Genomic DNA, 18,216 nt, shown 5'->3' with positions numbered 1-18,216 from the left:
TGAGTTTTATTATAACTGGACAATTACAAATAATTAACTTTGATGTTACACAGATGTGTCGCAAGCAAAGGACGACATACACTCCTGGAAATTGAAATAAGAACACCGTGAATTCATTGTCCCAGGAAGGAGAAACTTTATTGACACATTCCTGGGGTCAGATACATCACATGATCACACTGACAGAACCACAGGCACATAGACACAGGCAACAGAGCATGCACAATGTCGGCACTAGTACAGTGTATATCCACCTTTCGCAGCAATGCAGGCTGCTATTCTCCCATGGAGACGATCGTAGAGATGCTGGATGTATTCCTGTGGAATGGCTTGCCATGCCATTTCCACCTGGCGCCTCAGTTGGACCAGCGTTCGTGCTGGACGTGCAGACCGCGTGAGACGACGCTTCATCCAGTCCCAAACATGCTCAATGGGGGACAGATCCGGAGATCTTGCTGGCCAGGGTAGTTGACTTACACCTTCTAGAGCACGTTGGGTGGCACGGGATACATGCGGACATGCATTGTCCTGTTGGAACAGCAAGTTCCCTTGCCGGTCTAGGAATGGTAGAACGATGGGTTCGATGACGGTTTGGATGTACCGTGCACTATTCAGTGTCCCCTCGACGATCACCAGTGGTGTACGGCCAGTGTAGGAGATCGCTCCCCACACCATGATGCCGGGTGTTGGCCCTGTGTGCCTCGGTCGTATGCAGTCCTGATTGTGGCACTCACCTGCACGGCGCCAAACACGCATACGACCATCATTGGCACCAAGGCAGAAGCGACTCTCATCGCTGAAGACGAGACGTCTCCATTCGTCCCTCCATTCACGCCTGTCGCGACACCACTGGAGGCGGGCTGCACAATGTTGGGGCGTGAGCGGAAGACGGCCTAACGGTGTGCGGGACCGTAGCCCAGCTTCATGGAGATGGTTGCGAATGGTCCTCACCGATATCCCAGGAGCAACAGTGTCCCTAATTTGCTGGGAAGTGGCAGTGCGGTCCCCTACGGCACTGCGTAGGTTCCTACGGTCTTGGCGTGCATCCGTGCGTCGCTGCGGTCCGGTCCCAGGTCGATGGGCACGTGCACCTTCCGCCGACCACTGGCGACAACATCGATGTACTGTGGAGACCTCACGCCCCACGTGTTGAGCAATTCGGCGGTACGTCCACCCGGCCTCCCGCATGCCCACTATACGCCCTCGCTCAAAGTCCGTCAACTGCACATACGGTTCACGTCCACGCTGTCGCTGCATGCTACCAGTGTTAAAGACTGCGATGGAGCTCCGTATGCCACGGCAAACTGGCTGACACTGACGGCGGCGGTGCACAAATGCTGCGCAGCTAGCGCCATTCGACGGCTAACACCGCGGTTCCTGGTGTGTCCGCTGTGCCGTGCGTGTGATCATTGCTTGTACAGCCCTCTCGCAGTGTCCGGAGCAAGTATGGTGGGTCTGACACATCGGTGTCAATGTGTTCTTTTTTCCATTTCCAGGAGTGTACAAAATAATCGGTCATTGCAGTGACTACTCATCTTTAACTTAGCTACGTAGAGATTCTAATGAAAAGGCTACGATGCATCAGCTAACAATGTGGCTAACGTTGAAGCTGCTGTCGAAGTGGGCTGCCACCAGTCGGGGACGGTGCTTATGTCCTCTTCACCTGGGGGCTGCTGCTGTGACTTTGTTGTCCTGTAGGAAGGTTGGTCATCATGCGATTGGCTTACCTCTTGTCACAGCTGTCTCTTCTCTGTCGTTCGTGACTGACATGCTGGCGCTGAGTTTACACCTTAACATTATTTACGCATAATGCTATCAAGCGTGTTAAGCCCCATGTTAGTCTTATGAATTTTTTAAATGTTCCACGCACTTGTCCATAAGTTGCGGGTTTCAGAGATCCATGAAAAAACCTTTGCTTGCTAGCCAAGCTGTGCAGAATAAACTGTGACAGCACAACATAGAAACATGGGACTTGGCAGAACAAGGACTTGTAGTGTGCCTGCACGATTCTGTGTGGGCAGAGGTCTTGTGTATAATGATTCTGTCTCCATGCCATTGTGTCAGTGATTAAATCTGATTGATGAAGTGTCGAACATTCTAGGCTGAAGGACTTAGCCCGAACAGGGCCTCCACAGGTCATTGCTAGCCTCTAGAGGACACTTGTCAGACAGTAGAAAATGCAGCTGCGAGCTGCGCTGGACATCCTGATCCACTATGTGCTATAGCACTACATGTCAGTTTGGTGTTCTGTATTCTTGTCTCACTTAGCTAGGTGTGGTAATTGGCTTGATAGGACATAAATGTTCATAAAAAATACTTTTAGATATATATAAAAAGAAAGATGGTGAGACTTACCAAACACAAGCGCTGGCAGGTCGATAGACACACAAACATACACACAAAATTCTAGCTTTCGCAACCAACGCTTGCCTCGTCAGGAAAGAGGGAAGGAGAGGGAAAGACAAAAGGATTTGGGTTTTAAGGGAGAGGGTAAGGTGTCATTCCAATCCCGGGAGCGGAAAGACTTACCTTAGGGGGAAAAAAGACAGGTATACACTCGCGCACACACACACATATCCATCCGCATATACACAAGCTGTATGTGTATATGCGGATGGATATGTGTGTGTGTGCGAGTGTATACCTGTCCTTTTTTCCCCCTAAGGTAAGTCTTTCCGCTCCCGGGATTGGAATGGCTAAAACCCAAATCCTTTTGTCTTTCCCTCTCCTTCACTCTTTCCTGACGAGGCAACCGTTGGTTGCGAAAGCTAGAATTTTGTGTGTATGTTTGTGTTCGTTTGTGTGTCTGTCGACCTGCCACCGGGAGCGGAAAGACTTACCTTAGGGGGAAAAAAGGACGGGTATACACTCGCACACACACACATATCCATCCACACATATACAGACACAAGCAGTCTGCTTGTGTCTGTATATGTGTGGATGGATATGTGTGTGTGTGCGAGTGTATACCCGTCCTTTTTTCCCCCTAAGGTAAGTCTTTCCGCTCCCGGGACTGGAATGACTCCTTACCCTCTCCCTTAAAACCCACATCCTTTTGTCTTTCCCTCTCCTTCCCTCTTTCCTGATGAGGCAACAGTTTGTTGCGAAAGCTTGAATTTTGTGTGTATGTTTGTGTTCGTTTGTGTGTCTGTCGACCTGCCACCACATTTGGTAAGTCACATCATCTTTGTTTTTAGGTGTATATATATATATATATATATATATATAGAGAGAGAGAGAGAGAGAGAGAGAGAGAGAGAGGGGGGGGGGGGGAAGCATGGCTCCACAGAAAAACAAGTGCCTAAATATACAATATAAAAATGCTGTTCATAGTCAAGAGTTCAGTCAAATACAAGAAATATTATGTCATTGTTTCAGCATTGTGAATCACTGTATATTATAAAAATGTATGTGTGTTCAACATTTCCTCATTAATTACTGGATCAATCTCAACCAAACTGCCACACATATCTCTTGCTATGTGGAAAGAAGCACTGTTTGGTGTAAGAACCACCTACCTCTCTAAGGGGTGGCAGGGAAAATAAGTGTAACATGCCACATGCAAATGTATGGGCTATATTTCCTCAGTATTTGTTAATGAGTGCACTTAGCAACTTGCAACAAATGATACATAATACGTAATACATAATTTCAAACCTTTACAAACTTTTGCTCACTGACTCCCTTCTGCCCTCCAAAATGGGGTGGAAGGGGGAGAGGAGGATAGAGGTGAACAGATAGAAGAGGGAGGAGGAGATAGACTAATTGGAGGTTGGAATAAATAAATACCCAGACAACACCGGATTTCTCAGTTAGTTGAAAGATAAAATGTACAGGTGTGACAGCACAGAACATAAATTACATGAAAATTATTAACATGTACAAATAATGATTTATAATGCAAGAGACAGGCACAAACTATAAGCAAAACTGCTGCTTTGCAAACAAGAAGAGTGAAATTACTAGTGACCACAAAATAAGGGCTGGCATGTTGCCAAATGTTGTGTCATAAGTGCAGGTAGAAGGCATTCATTAATAAGAAGGGTGCAGAATGCATATTTTACAGTCTGTCAAAACATAGCGTGAGAAGCCTTCAGATATCCGGGAAGCAATTTCTTTCTGTTGAATCTGTATTTCACTTTTTGATTCTAATGGAAGGTGTGAATGTAGAACTTAATCGCCTAAAAATCACATTTTAAAATTACAATTTATACATGGCAAGATGTCATAATAATTAAGTGATGAATGACAACCAATTTTGTGTACCATGTTGCTCCATAATGTTTCTGCCATTAAATTAGGAATTGATATTTCGTTTTTCTCAACAGAATCGTGAATTTGAACATGGTACTGTAAGACTTACGAAACTGTTGTTGTACCATTTTCCTACAAGACTCCACATTACTGTACAGCAAGATTTAGCACTACTGAGCATGATGGAGCAGTGGTTAAAGCACTGCCTTCGTGTTTGGGAAGAACAGATTTAAGATCACCATCCAGGTTAAGAGTTTCTGTGAATGCATTAAACTGACTGATGCGGAAGGCTGATTTCTTTGAAAAGGGCATGGCTGATTTGATTACTTACCCTTGTTTGACCAATGCTGGTACTCCATCTGGTATTACCTTGTTCTCTATTGGATACTGAACGCTAGTCCTCCTCCTGTCAACACAGCTGGTTTTGTATCCTGGTTGGGATCATTATCAAATGACCATAATTGAAGATGATCTTAATAATATAAATTATTTAGTAGTAGTTGCTTCAGAACATACATAAGGAGAAATAACGCAGATCCAGTCTAAAGCATATAGCATTTCGAAAACCACATTATGTCCGGGCTAGTAGCTGCATACCATTTAGTTTATATTCTCCTTTTTTAGCAAACTATTTTGTAGATTGTAGATGCTATTAACCTTACTGGCACTGCAACTTTCACTTTATGTACTCAAAATTTAATTAGTTTGCACTATATATGAGCATTGTGAAAAATAGAGAGACCTGTAATTAAAGTAGGATAAGCGGTATTTCTTGTTATTCTACATTAAATTATTTTTAGGTGCTCTTCTTGTGGAAAGACCAGCATCAGTTGAAGAAGGTTTCTCGCAGCAAGCGCCACTGGTCTACCACTTTGGTCACTGTGGTCCAGCTGCAAATCTGACTTTATATAATATACTAGTTACAAGACTGTCTGAAGTTGTCTCTGAGAGGATGCAGGCAAATAGAAGAGGTGAGTGAATAGTACAGGGTGTGTTGAAAATAATTGTACAATATCAAGACACAATACAATTTTTAATTGCTAAACCAGGATATTGGAATTTCTTTCAAAATATGCAGCTCATCGTAAATTAAAAAAAAAATGCTTATAAAGTTCTTAAATGTTCACTTTTTGCCCTCTTTGGATGCCTAGTGTGTGTTGATATGCTATGAAATTGTCCCATACATATGCAAGCATTTGGTCAGCTGCAAACATCAACTACTAAGAACGGGAGGAGATGAAACAGAGCACATCCAAGAGCCCAGTCCAGACATTCACACCAGGCAACTGCATATTAGTATGATGGGAAATTAAAAAGTAAAGGACTTTCGAGAAAAGACATATTTATTCTAATGATATAAAACTGAAACATATATTATTTTTCAACATAACATCCCTGCTCTTCAGCACACTTCGACCTGTGTTTCGCAAGCTTGATTCCGCCGGAAAAAAAGATTTTAGGTTGCACCTGTGACAAATTTCGCATTGTATCAGTGACTACTACATAGGTTGCAAACCTTCTTCCTATGAACACTTCCTTCATTGGTCTAAACATATGGAAATCATTTGGAGCCAGGTTTGGATTGTGTGGTGGGCATTCCAACAATTCAGATCCCAACTCCTTTATTGTTTCTGCCATCCATTTGGCACTCTGGTACAGAACCGAGTGGAGGGCCTGAATCAGATGCTCTGTGACCGTGTAGACTGCAGACTTCTCGACTTGCACCAAAGGGTGTTTGGCTTTTGGGTTCTGCTGAATCGATCAAGTGTCCACTATACGCAGGAGTTGGCTACATGGGTAGCAGGGTCTGTGTGGCATGGACTGGGCAGTTTTTTAGGTTAGAGGGTCTCAGGAAAACACAGGAAGGGCTTCAGTCACAAAGAGTGCAGGAAGAACATAGATACAGGAACCATTGGTAAATTGCCATAGTTTTGTTGGGAAAGTACCAGAGCTCCAAGCGCTAATAGAAAGCACTGATGCTCAAATCGTTACAGGCACTGAAAGCTGGCTAAAGCCGGAGATAAGCTCAGCCGAAATTTTTGAAAAGAACCTAACTGTGTTCCGCAAGGATAGGCTAAACACGGTTGGCGCTGGTGTGTTTGTTGCTATCAGAAGTAGTTTATTTTGTCACGAAATTGAAGTAGATAGTTTCTGTGAGTTAGTATGGGCAGAGGTCATTGTTAGTAACCAGAGTAAAATAATGATTGAATCCTTCTACCAACCTCCCAGTTCAGATGATAGAGTTGCTGAAAGGTTCAAGGAAAACGAGTTTGAATTCAAACACGTACCCAATTCATACGATTATAGTTGGTGGTCTCTTTAATTTACCCTTGATATGTTGGCAAAAGTACATGTTTAATTCTGGAGGTACGCATAAAACATCATCCGAAATCATGCCAAACGCTTACTCTGAAAATTATTTCGAGCAGTTAGTTTATAGTAAACAGTTGTGAAAACACACTTGTCCTCTTAGCAACAAATAATCCTGAGTTAATAATGAGCATCAAAACTGATACAGGGATTAATGAACACAGGGTTGTCGTAGAGATTGAATATTGTAACCCCCAAATCTTCCAAAAATAAACGAAAAGTACACCTATTCAAAAAAGCAGATAAAAATTCACTTAACGCCTTCCTGAGAGACAATCTCTACTCCTTTCAAATTAGTAGTATAAATGTTGGCTTGAATTCAGAGAAATAGTATCAGCGGCAATTGAGAGATTTATATCAAATAAATTAAAAAATGACAGAGCTGATCCTCCTTGGCACACAAAACGGGTCAAAACACTGTTGCAGAAACGACAAAAGAAACATGCCAAATTTAAACAGACGCAAAATCCCCTAGATTGGCAATCTTTCACAGGAACTCGAAATTTAGTGCAGACTTAAATGCGAGATGTTTATAACAGTTTCCACATAGAAACTTTGTCTTAAAACCTGGCAGAAAATCCAAAGAGTATGTTAGCGGCAAGAAACAATAAATACCTTCTCTGCACGATATTTGTGGAGATACTATCGAAGACAATGCTGCCAAAGCAGAGTTACTAAACACAGCCTTCCAAAATGCCTTCACAAAAGAAGACGAAGTAAATATTCCAGGATTGTAATCGAGAACAGCTGCCAACGTGAGTAACGTAGAAGGAGATATTCTCGGAGTAGTGAAGCAACTTAAACCACTTAATAAAAGCAAGTATTCTGATCCAGACTGTATACCAATTAGGTTCCTTTCAGAGTATGCTGATGCATTAGCTCCATACTTAACAGTCCTATACAACCATTTGCTTGACGAAATATCCATACTCAAAGACTAGAAATTTGCACAGGTCACACCAATATTAAAGAACGGTAGTAGGAGCAATCCACTACATTACAAGCCCATATCATCAACATCCATATTCAGCAGGATTTTGGAACATATATTGTGTTCTAACATTATGAGTTATCTCGAAGAGAACGGTCTGTTGACGCACAGTCAACAAGGGTTTAGAAAACATCGTTCTTGTGAAATACAACTAGCTCTTTACTCACATGAAGTGTAGAGTGCTGTTGACAAGGCATTTCAGATTGATTCCATGTTTCTAGATTTCTGGGATGCTTTTGACACTGTACCACACAAGTGGTTTGTAGTGAAATTGCGTGTTTATGGAATATCGTCTCAGTTATGTGACTGAATTTGTGATATCCTGTCAGATAGGTCACAGTACGTAGTAGTTGACAGAAAGTCATAAAGTAAAACAGAAGTGATTTCTGTCATTCCCCAAGGTAGTGTTATAGGCCCTTTGCTGCTCTTAAATAATTTGGGAGACAATCTTAGGTTGTTTGCAGATGACACTGTCATTTATCGACTAAGTCATCAGAAGATCAAAACAAATTGCAAAATGATATAGAAAATATATCTGAATAGTGCGAAAATTGGCAGTTGACCCTAAATAATGAAAAGTGTGAGGTCGTCCACATGAGTGCTAAAAGGAATTCGTTAAACTTTGGTTACATGATAAATCAGTCAAAACCAAAGGCCGTAAATTCAGCTAAATGCCTAGGAATTACAAACAACTTAAATTGGAAGGAATACATAGAAAATGTTGAGGGGAAGGCTAACCAAAGACTGTGTTTTATTGGCAGGACATTTAGAAAATGTAACAGATCTATTAAGGAGACTGCCTACACTACACTTTTCCATCCTCTTTTAGAATACTGCTGCGCGGTGTGGGATCCTTACCAGATAGGACTGACAAAGTACATTGAAAAATTACAAAGAAGGGCAACACGTTTTGTAGTATTGGGAGAGAGCGTCACTGAAATGATACAGGATTTGGGCTTGATATCAGTAAAAGAAAGGCATTTTTCACTGCGATGGAATCATCTCACGAAATTCCAGTCACCAACTTTCTCCTTTGAATGCGAAAATATTTTGTAGACAGTGACCTACATAGGGAGGAACAATCACCACTATAAAATAAGGGAAATCAGAGCTCGTACAGAAAGATACAGGCGTTTGTTTTTTCCGTGCACTATACGAGATTGGAGTAATAGAGAATAATAGAGAGATGAACCCTCTGCAAGGCACTAAAATGTAATTTGCAGAGTATTCATGTATATGTAGATGTAGAATGTGGCTGAGTGTTATCTTGCTGCAGGATGACACCTTTTCGCAGTTTTCCATGTTTGGATCTGATTGCAGGCTTCAGTTTGATTCAGAAAACACCACTATAGTTCTCACTATTCCCTGTCTCATCTCTTGGAGTGTAAGGAACACCCACATTTTGTCTACAGTAACAGTTTGCTGTAAAAATCCATCTCCCCTGGTGGTAATGGGCCAAATGTCTACAACAGATGTCCATCCTTTGCATCTTATGCTGCACTGACAATAGTTTCGGTATGCACCTTGCACACACTGTCTGAAAATTTAGCCTGTCGTATAAGATGGAATGCATTGAACCATGACTGATATGTAAAGTATTGGTGATTTCTGCCACTGTGAATTGTCTGCTTTCCATCACCATAGCCTCAACTATCCAAATAGTCCTCAGTTGTTGACGTTGTTGGTCTGCACGATCTTTCCTTGTCACAGAGAGAAGTTCTTCGCTGTTTGAAGTGCTTTATCCATTCGTAGATATTGCTTCATAATAAATAACTGTCATCATACTACACTGTCACTTGACAAATAATTTATGCAGATTTAAAGTATTTCCTTCTTGGTGTAGATTGACACTGGAGCTGCCATGTTTCTTGCTGTGCTACTAAATGATGACTAATGTGGGAATAAGAGTGACACATTGTATTGAGTTGCTGCAGATGACAGTACTTCAGCCCCTAGCAGTGTTACCAAGCCCTAGGACAAGAAATTGCAAAAGTCCCTTTACGTTTTGACTTCCTCTCATATTATTAAGGTAACAATCATGATGGATCCCTTCATAAGGAACAAATATGAATTGGGCTGCTAACCAACCCACAGTGTGTACTGCATGGTGACAAAGTTTGCTCTTATTTGGACTGAATGTATTACTGGTGCCCCAAAGAATAACAAATTACTTAATGACTCTGGAGACTCATGGGCTCTTTTGGCACATGATCAGCATGCAGACAGGTTGTGTTGATCCATTGCTCTGAGGTTCTAAAAGGAACTCAGATCTAATCTGAGACTGTTGAGATTTGGCACTGTTTACATGTCTTACCAAACTCTAAGGGGCTCGACGGACTGGATAGAGTTGTTGGATATGCTACTAACACGTGATTTCCGAGGACTTTGGCACTCCGGCCAGGATGAAAGAATATTCTGGTTAGTGAAATGATAGGGCTCAAGAAATGGTTTCACGCCACATTACATGCGTAGGTACTTCTGCATCTGTACCTTTCTGTGAGAATTTTGACTAAATGTACTATAACAAAAATCTTAAAAACCAACTCATTCCACTACATTTTGTTTGAAAACAATAAATTGCTGAACTCTAGGATACAAAGATAGATTAGTAGAGTTGAATTAAATAAGATGAAATGAAATAAATAGGGTTGGAGAAAGTGCAATGAACATATGGAAGGCTGGATAGAACTGTCATGGATGTAAAATGGCAAACATTAAGAGAAAGTTTTACACATCAACCATGGTCTAAAAACCCATGTTTTAAGTGATATCAGTACCAGCCATGAAAGGGTACATTGTATGATCAATTCTCCAGTTCAGTGAACTTAAAATGTAGAATGTCTGAGGGCAGTTTAATGTAACGTATTATCCGTTTAGAGATAAACTGAAGCAAGATAAATTTATTGTGATGTACTTGATCCAAGAATCAGCATTAAGAGAGATGAAACCACAGATGGTAGACTACCACCCTGTCTCACTCCCTTCTCAACTACTGCCGCCGGTCATATCCTTTGACTCTTATACTTGCAATATGGTTTCTGCACAGCCTGTAGATAACCATTGCTCCTTGTAGTGTATCCCTCTTACATTCAAAATTTTAAAGATTATTTTCTGCACAACTTTGTCAGACACTTTCACTAAAATGTGCGAATGCTATAGGTGTAGATTTGCCTTTCTTCATTTATCTTCTAAGACAAGTTGTAGGGACAGTATTGCCTTGTGTGTTCCTACATTTCTCCAGAAGCCATACTGATCTTTGCTGAGTGAGTTTCAATCAGTTTTTCTATTCTTCTGTAAATAATCTGTGTAAGTATTTTAGAATCATGAGTAAATAAACTAATTTGACTAAATACAAGCAGTAAACATCTGTTGAGACGGTTATAGTGGATTCTGCTGCTGTGTGCCACAAATCAAACTACATATTGTCAGAAAGACAATTATGATGTAATTCACAAGGTGACAAGGAGGGGGAGACAACCTCTGCAGTATTTTGCCTTGGAGGCACAAGAATCCTCATGCCTCCACCCCATATTGATATCCCTTGACACACTTTTAGCACTTAATTCTCTTCAGCCACTACAAATTTTACTTGCTCCTATTAGTAGAGTGTATCATTGTTAAACATCCATGTTTGTTTGTGCTTAAAGCAAATCAACTTCAGTTCCATGTGTACAGCCATCTGGTAAAAGCACCAGGAATGATTTGAAGCATCTATGTGTACACTTTGCATGCCACTGTCAAGATGCATGATGAAGAGTGGCTTCACACCAGTATTGTCGATTTTCTCTTCTAGTCCATCTTTATTAAGTGATTATTTATTTATTTATTTGGGGTGGGGGGGGGGGGGTGCTCTGTAAGTCTCTGTATACACCCTTATGTGGTTCCACGATCTTTGTATGGGAAATATGATTGCAGCAGCATAATGCTCGCACGGTTTTCAAACACAAGTTTTCTAAATTTACCCAAGAGGGTTTCACAAGAACTGCATCATCTTACTTGCTAGAACTCCAGTTTGCGTTCCTTGAGCATTTTCGTTTTGTATGGGCTATACTGATCTCTCTCAGCCCTAGCGGTATGTATCTGAATTCATTTGGTGTCTATTGTCATGCCTACTTGGTAATGACTTTAAACATTTGAATATTACCCTAGAATTAGTTGCATTGGTATTTTATACACAATTTATCTACAGGTACATTGCATTTTCCCACAACTACCTCTTTGCTGTAGCCATTATCACACATTTATCTATATTTAAATAGAGTTGTTCATTACACCAAGTTGAAATTTTGTCAGAGTCTTTCTGCATTTTATTATGAGTGCCTGACAATGGTAATTGCCTGTAGAAAGCAGCATTGTATGTGAATGTTCTTATAGTGCTGCTGTTGCTAGCTAGTAAATCACATACATGTATTGAGAATATTGGAGGTCTTATTTCACCTCCTTAAGACACAGCTGATTTTAATTTCTTTACTGTAGAACATTTGTTGTCCATTGTAATGTACTGTATTCTAATAGTCAAATGTTCATAGAGCCAATCATATATCTGGGAAGATACTTCATATGACTGTATCTTGGTTAGTAGTTGACAATGTACAATGTTCTAGGAAGATGAAATCTGCTTATTCACTTGGATCTGTTGTTTACAAAATGTTCTGTCTGGATAAGCAAGTTGTATTCTAAATACATCTGCTTCTTTGAGAGAGGCTTTCTTTTTTCCGGGAATATCGTAAAGTTTGAGCTTAGAATATGCTCTTGGCAGTTGCAAAAGATGGATGTCAGAAATATTGGTAAATAATTCTGTGCATCCATCTTTCACCGTTATTGCAGATGTCTCATTATGAAAGTTATTCTCAATGAGCTTGGAAGGGGTTTATTAAAATATAACTGGAAGTCCATCAGGGCCTAGTGCCTTGTTCACTTTAATAAGCCATAATTTTTTTTTTTTTATACCGGGGGTGTTAATGCCAACATCTCTCATTTGTTTGTAAGTCTATGCAGTGGCCAGAGATTGGTACATTTTTTAGTATGGTATTTAATATTCCTGCTTCTTGTCTGGTGTCTGCAGTACAACAAAATCCTAGGATTTTTTAAAAGATTTTTCACTAGGATCTGACTGTGAAAATTGTTGTAGGATTCACATCTTGCCCTTATTACAGGCATGTGAGTTGCTGTTATGTTTACTAAATCAGTTTCTCTGCATTCTGTTTTATAGTGAGTGTGTAATAGTCTCTATTCTTACAATACTCTCTGAATGGCACTGTTAACCTAAGTTTGGTCTTTGTCGTCTTTTATTACTTCAGTGTCTACATATTTTTGTTGACTATGTTTTACAATGTCTTTCAGCTGTAACTACTAAATATTCTGAGTTCGTCTTTTAAGTAAGTTGATAGCGACATGTTCACGAGTTCAACCATTATTATTATTATTATTATTGCTAAAAGTTATGTTCCCTTATGTTAGTGTTGAGTAGATGTTGAGGGAGTGGCCCTCCCTACAGTGCCAGCCCAGAGTGGCCAGCCTGGCCCTTCTCCTGCACTGACATTCCCAAACATAACTATCTTTTTGCTTATTTACTTATCTTTTTGACCTCCATGAATCAACATGCTTTTTTTAGCAAAACTGTTTATGGTACTAATTTGGCTAGTAGCATTAATTTGTCACAGCAGCTAGATCTCTGATACAGAAGTACAACACTGCTTTTTTTCCCTTCTTTCTGTCGTAATTATGACCTGAATGTTCTGAGAGAATTGGGAAACTGATAACAACGCAATCTAGTCTCTTAAAACAAGTCGCAGTCTTCATCTGAAGCAGTGTGTGTGGATGCGAATTAGAACCCCACTCCTTCCAAGTATTATTTCAGTGTCATAACTACTCCACCATATCACCTTGAGAAAAAGCAGCAGTGCAGCAGTGACTTCTGAAAGACAACAAAAGACGTACATGACTTTGTCTCTGACAGTCTATTTCTAATCCACTCAGAATAAAAGAAAACACGTAATAAATATTATCCAAACTGTAGTTATAAACAGGCCTTATGTGCAGAAGTAACTGCAAAGAATTTATCAGAGAGCTCTGCTTCTTAATTCATCATAGCTCCAATCTGGCAAACACGGAATACAGCCAGGGCAGAATGGTGGCAGACCTGATTACTTGAAGGGGGAGGGAAAAAAAACTACTACTTTGCAAATTAGTTCTTTACCTTATGTCTAATACTAGCAATATCTGTATATGTATTTACTGAAAAACCCGATTTTGGTCCAAAAAAGTGTTAAGAACATGTGCTGTCTTTCTGTCCACAGCAAACGCCTCTGGAGTGATAATCAACACATGTGGTTGGGTTAAAGGCGATGGTTATAAACTTCTGACACATGTTGCCCAAGCATTTGAAGTAGATATTATTATTGTGCTGGATCAAGAACGACTTTATAATGAATTAGTACGTGACATGCCACCATTTGTAAAAGTGGTATTCCTTCCCAAGAGTGGTGGAGTGAGTAATTTTTTGTTGTTATTTTATGTAACATTGTGCTAACACTTAGCTATTAATGTTACCGATGCTCTGTCGATGCAAGTAAAATTTAGTTTGTAGTTTTTCTTCGATGTTCCTGTCAGTTATGCATCTCTAAACTGCTCTCATAATGATACATGAATTTAAATCTGCAAAGTCTTATTGCAGATTTAATAGTAACAATGTTGGATGTTTCCAGCAGATTAGAATTGTATTCTGATCAGGGTCTCGAACCCGCAACCTTTGTCTTAAAAGAAACGTTTTTGTATCTGGGCTATTTGAGGATGGCTCATAGTCGGTGACATGTATGTGAACATATTCCACAAATATTCTTTTGATGACAGATTGAGGTTTATACTAGTCATGTAGGTACTTCATCCCTGATACTTGGGCTATGCATGGACAATCGATTTCTTGTCAAAAGACTGTACTTGGGTGTTTGTTGCATATATTGCTAAGCATATGAGACTGAATGTTATGTGCTGAGGCTTTCATGGCCACCAGATCTGTGTCTCATCCCTGATAGTTGACCTGAAGCTGCATTGGTTATCTCTAAATATCTTGTGTTCCTTCAGTGGTCATTTGTTATTTGGGAAGACCAGGTTTCGATTTTCTGGTCCACAGTGCAAACAAAGTAGTGGGATTCAGGAGAGAGAGAGAGAGAGAGAGAGAGAGAGAGAGAGAGAGAGAGAGAGAGAGAGAGAGAGAGAGAGAGAGAGAGAGAGGTGGGGGGGGGGGGGGAAGGGAGGGGGGGGGAGACTAATTTGGTTAGTACACAAGGTATAAATTACTCATAGATTTGAAAGTACACTTCAGTTAGGGAATCAGGTGGGTTCTACTCCCTGAAGTTAAGCTTGGTACTGAATTTCTGCTACAGACTTTTTCAAGCATTTGTTATATAGGATTGGTCCAAATCTACATAGCTTATACATCAGATGCTCAACTTGTACTGCTGTGCCTTACTGATAGTTCTAACTTAGAATCACAGAGAAAGTCTTCTCTAAGTATCAGTTCTTGATGCACTGCTGCTGAGGCTTAGAGTGGGATTCCTTCATGAGAGGAAAAACATGTGCTTGTAGTATGTCTACAGTAATATGTTATTAGCTCATGTCATTTTCTAATGTGAGCCCCTGATGTGACCCACTAATCTCCCTTGGTATAGCTATTAATCATCTGTCAGAAACAGGTACCCTCACATATCTGTTCAGGCTGACCATGTCACCATGACTATCACATTGAAATACATAATATATCTGTGAAATATTGATACTACTGTGGAACATATGTCTCGTGCTCCCTTTGTTTATGTGATTTCTGATGCTCTACACATGCTACCAACACTATCATGTGTTGACACCTGCAATTTAACTTTGCCTTCTGGTTGCTTAACTTTTTTTAAGTATGATTTGTAGAAAAAACTCTCATTAAGTTGGACATATACTGCAAGGTGTACATGTAATCGAGTGAACTAACATGTGTGGACATCATGAGCTGATCACCTGCCCCTCCCCCCCCCTCCCCCTCTAATCCTAAAGAAACTGTTGATGCATTTCCCTAAAGCATTATATCCTAAGTGCACAGAGGAAAGGTATAAGTGTATAGAATGACAGAAGTATTGAAACTTCCCGGCAGATTAAAACTGTGTGCCAGAGCGAGACTCAAACTCGCGACCTTTGCCTTTCATGGGCAAGTGCTCAAGAGGATGGGGCATGAGTTGTGCTTGGGTAGCTCAGATGGTAGAGCACTTGCCCGCAAAAGGCAAAGGTTCTGAGTTCGAATCTCGGTCTGGCACGCCGTTTTAATCGGCCAGGAAGTTTCATATCAGCGCACACTCCGCTGCAGAGTGAAAATCTCATTCTATGACGGAAGTATTGATAGGGTCGTAAGAGAATCGTTTTATTTTATATCCAATTTCTTTGTTATTTTTTGCAAATTTGAGTGTTATTTTTCGTCAGTTTTGGTATTATTTTTCTGCCAGGTTTGGTGCTATTTTCTGCCACGTTTGGCATCATTTTTTGCCAATTTTTATGTTAGTTTCTGTTTAGTTATTTTTGAAGTGCCAATTGTTCCTTATTTTATCTAATTTCGTTGTTTTTCAGTGTTAAGTTGAAAATTAAAAAATAAATGTACCCACCATGTAATCAAAAGTATCTGGACACCTGGCTGAAAAGGACTTAAAAGTTCGTGGCGCCCTCCATTGGTAATGCTGGAATTCAATATGATGTTGGCCCACCCTTAATCTTGATGACAGCTTCCACTCTCACAGGCATACGTTCAACCAGGTGCTGGAAGGTTTTTTGGGGAATGGCAGCCCATTCTTCATGGAGTGCTGCACTGAGGAGAGGCATCAATGTCACTCAGTGAGGCCTGGCACGAAGTTGGCATTCGAAAACATCCCAAAGGTGTTCTATAGGATTCAGGTCAGGACTCTGAGCAGGCCAGTCCATGACAGGAATGTTATTGTTGTCTAACCACTCGCCACAGGTTGTGCGTTATGAACACGTGCTCGATCGTGTTGAAAGATGCAATCGCCATTCCTGAATTGATCTTCAATAGTGGGAAACAAGAAGGTGCTTAAAACATCAGTGTAGGCCTGTGCTGTGATAATGTCTCACAAAATAACAAGGTGTGTAAGCTTCCTCCATGAAAAACAAAACCACAGCATAACCCCACTGCCTCCGAATTTTACTGTCAACACTGCACACGCTGGCAGATGACGTTCACCAGGCATTTGCTATACCCACACCCTGCCATCAGATTGCCACATTGTGTACCATGATTCGTCACTCCACACAACATTTTTCCACTGTTTAATCACCCAATGTTTACGCTCCTTACACCAAGCAAGGTGTCGTTTGGCATTTACCGGAGTGATGTGTGGCTTATGAGCAACTGCTTGATCATGAAATCCAAGTTTTCTCACCTCCCGCCTAACTGTCATAGTACTTGCAGTGGATCTTGTTGCAGTTTGGCATTCCTGTGTGATGATCTGGATAGATGTCCGCTTATTACACGTTACGACCCTCTTTATCTGTTGTCGGTCTCTGTCAGTCAACAGACGAATCGGCCCGTACGCTTTTGTGCTGGATGTGTCCCTCACGTTTACACTTCACTATCACATTGGAAACAGTGACCTAGGGATGTGTAGAAGAGTGGAAATCTCGCATACAGACATATGGCACAAGTGACACCCAGTCACCTCACCACATTCGAAGTCCATGAGTTCCGTGGAGCACCCCATTGTGTTCTCTCACAAGGTCTAATGACTACTGAGGTTGCTGATATGGGGTACCTGGCAGTAATTGGCAGCACAATGCACCTAATATGAAAAAGGTATGTTTTTGGGGTGTTCAAATACTTTTGACTACCTAGTGTATTTACTGACATAATAGATCACATTATTTGAATTATTTTAAAAAATAAAATGATTATAGTAAGCCCATTAAGGAAAAAATAGTTTTGCAGCAATAAACTGTTGAAAGTTCAACAGAAAGCATTGTCATAATTTCAGAATTCGCTTCTGCGACGTTATGCTGCCACTCTGTCAGTACTTTACTGAATTGTGAAGACTGTCACCCAGTGTCTAAATTTGAACAGCACAATACCAGAAAATTGACAGTATCCACATAGCCTGCTGACGATGTGAAAAGTCGCTTTTCCATTTAATTATGAAATGATATGTATCCCTTCAGAATATCATACACAACTTAGACTTGCTATAGTAAATACATGTAACAAAATCTTTGTCTTGTCAGCATTAATAGAGTTCATTATCACTCCCTGGCTTATACAAGAATTAGAGGGAGGAACACAGACTTAATATACATGGACCTGTAGCCATAATTTAACTAGGAATATAGATAATGGTTTTAGCTGGTGATGAGAGATTGCCTGATGTTTTTGTCAAGAAATCATAGCAAAAATGTCTTGGTTTGGGGAGTTCATTAATGTGGTGTGTCAGTTAAACTGCATATTTTTGTAGTGCGCAATTATGAATACAAAAATCATCAAATACATCACTTAAGTTTCACAAATATTTAAATAAAAGTGGAGTCAAACCAAGTACACATGAGCTCATGCAAACATTTTTCTG

General features: G+C 40.5%; 1 protein-coding gene across 1 annotated transcript in view; it reads left to right on the top strand.

Moving 5' to 3' along the window:
• LOC126184492 (protein CLP1 homolog) overlaps positions 1-18,216 on the top strand; it is a 67,287-nt gene that overhangs the window by 10,666 nt on the left and 38,405 nt on the right. The window contains exons 4-5 of the mRNA XM_049926888.1: positions 5,055-5,225; positions 13,915-14,105. Of these exons, the coding sequence (XP_049782845.1) occupies positions 5,055-5,225; positions 13,915-14,105 (362 nt within the window). The remainder of the gene's footprint in view (positions 1-5,054; positions 5,226-13,914; positions 14,106-18,216) is intronic.

The sequence above is a fragment of the Schistocerca cancellata genome, chromosome 1 (assembly GCF_023864275.1).
Source record: "Schistocerca cancellata isolate TAMUIC-IGC-003103 chromosome 1, iqSchCanc2.1, whole genome shotgun sequence".
Taxonomy (NCBI): domain Eukaryota; kingdom Metazoa; phylum Arthropoda; class Insecta; order Orthoptera; family Acrididae; genus Schistocerca; species Schistocerca cancellata.
This window is presented reverse-complemented; position numbering and strand designations above follow the sequence as displayed.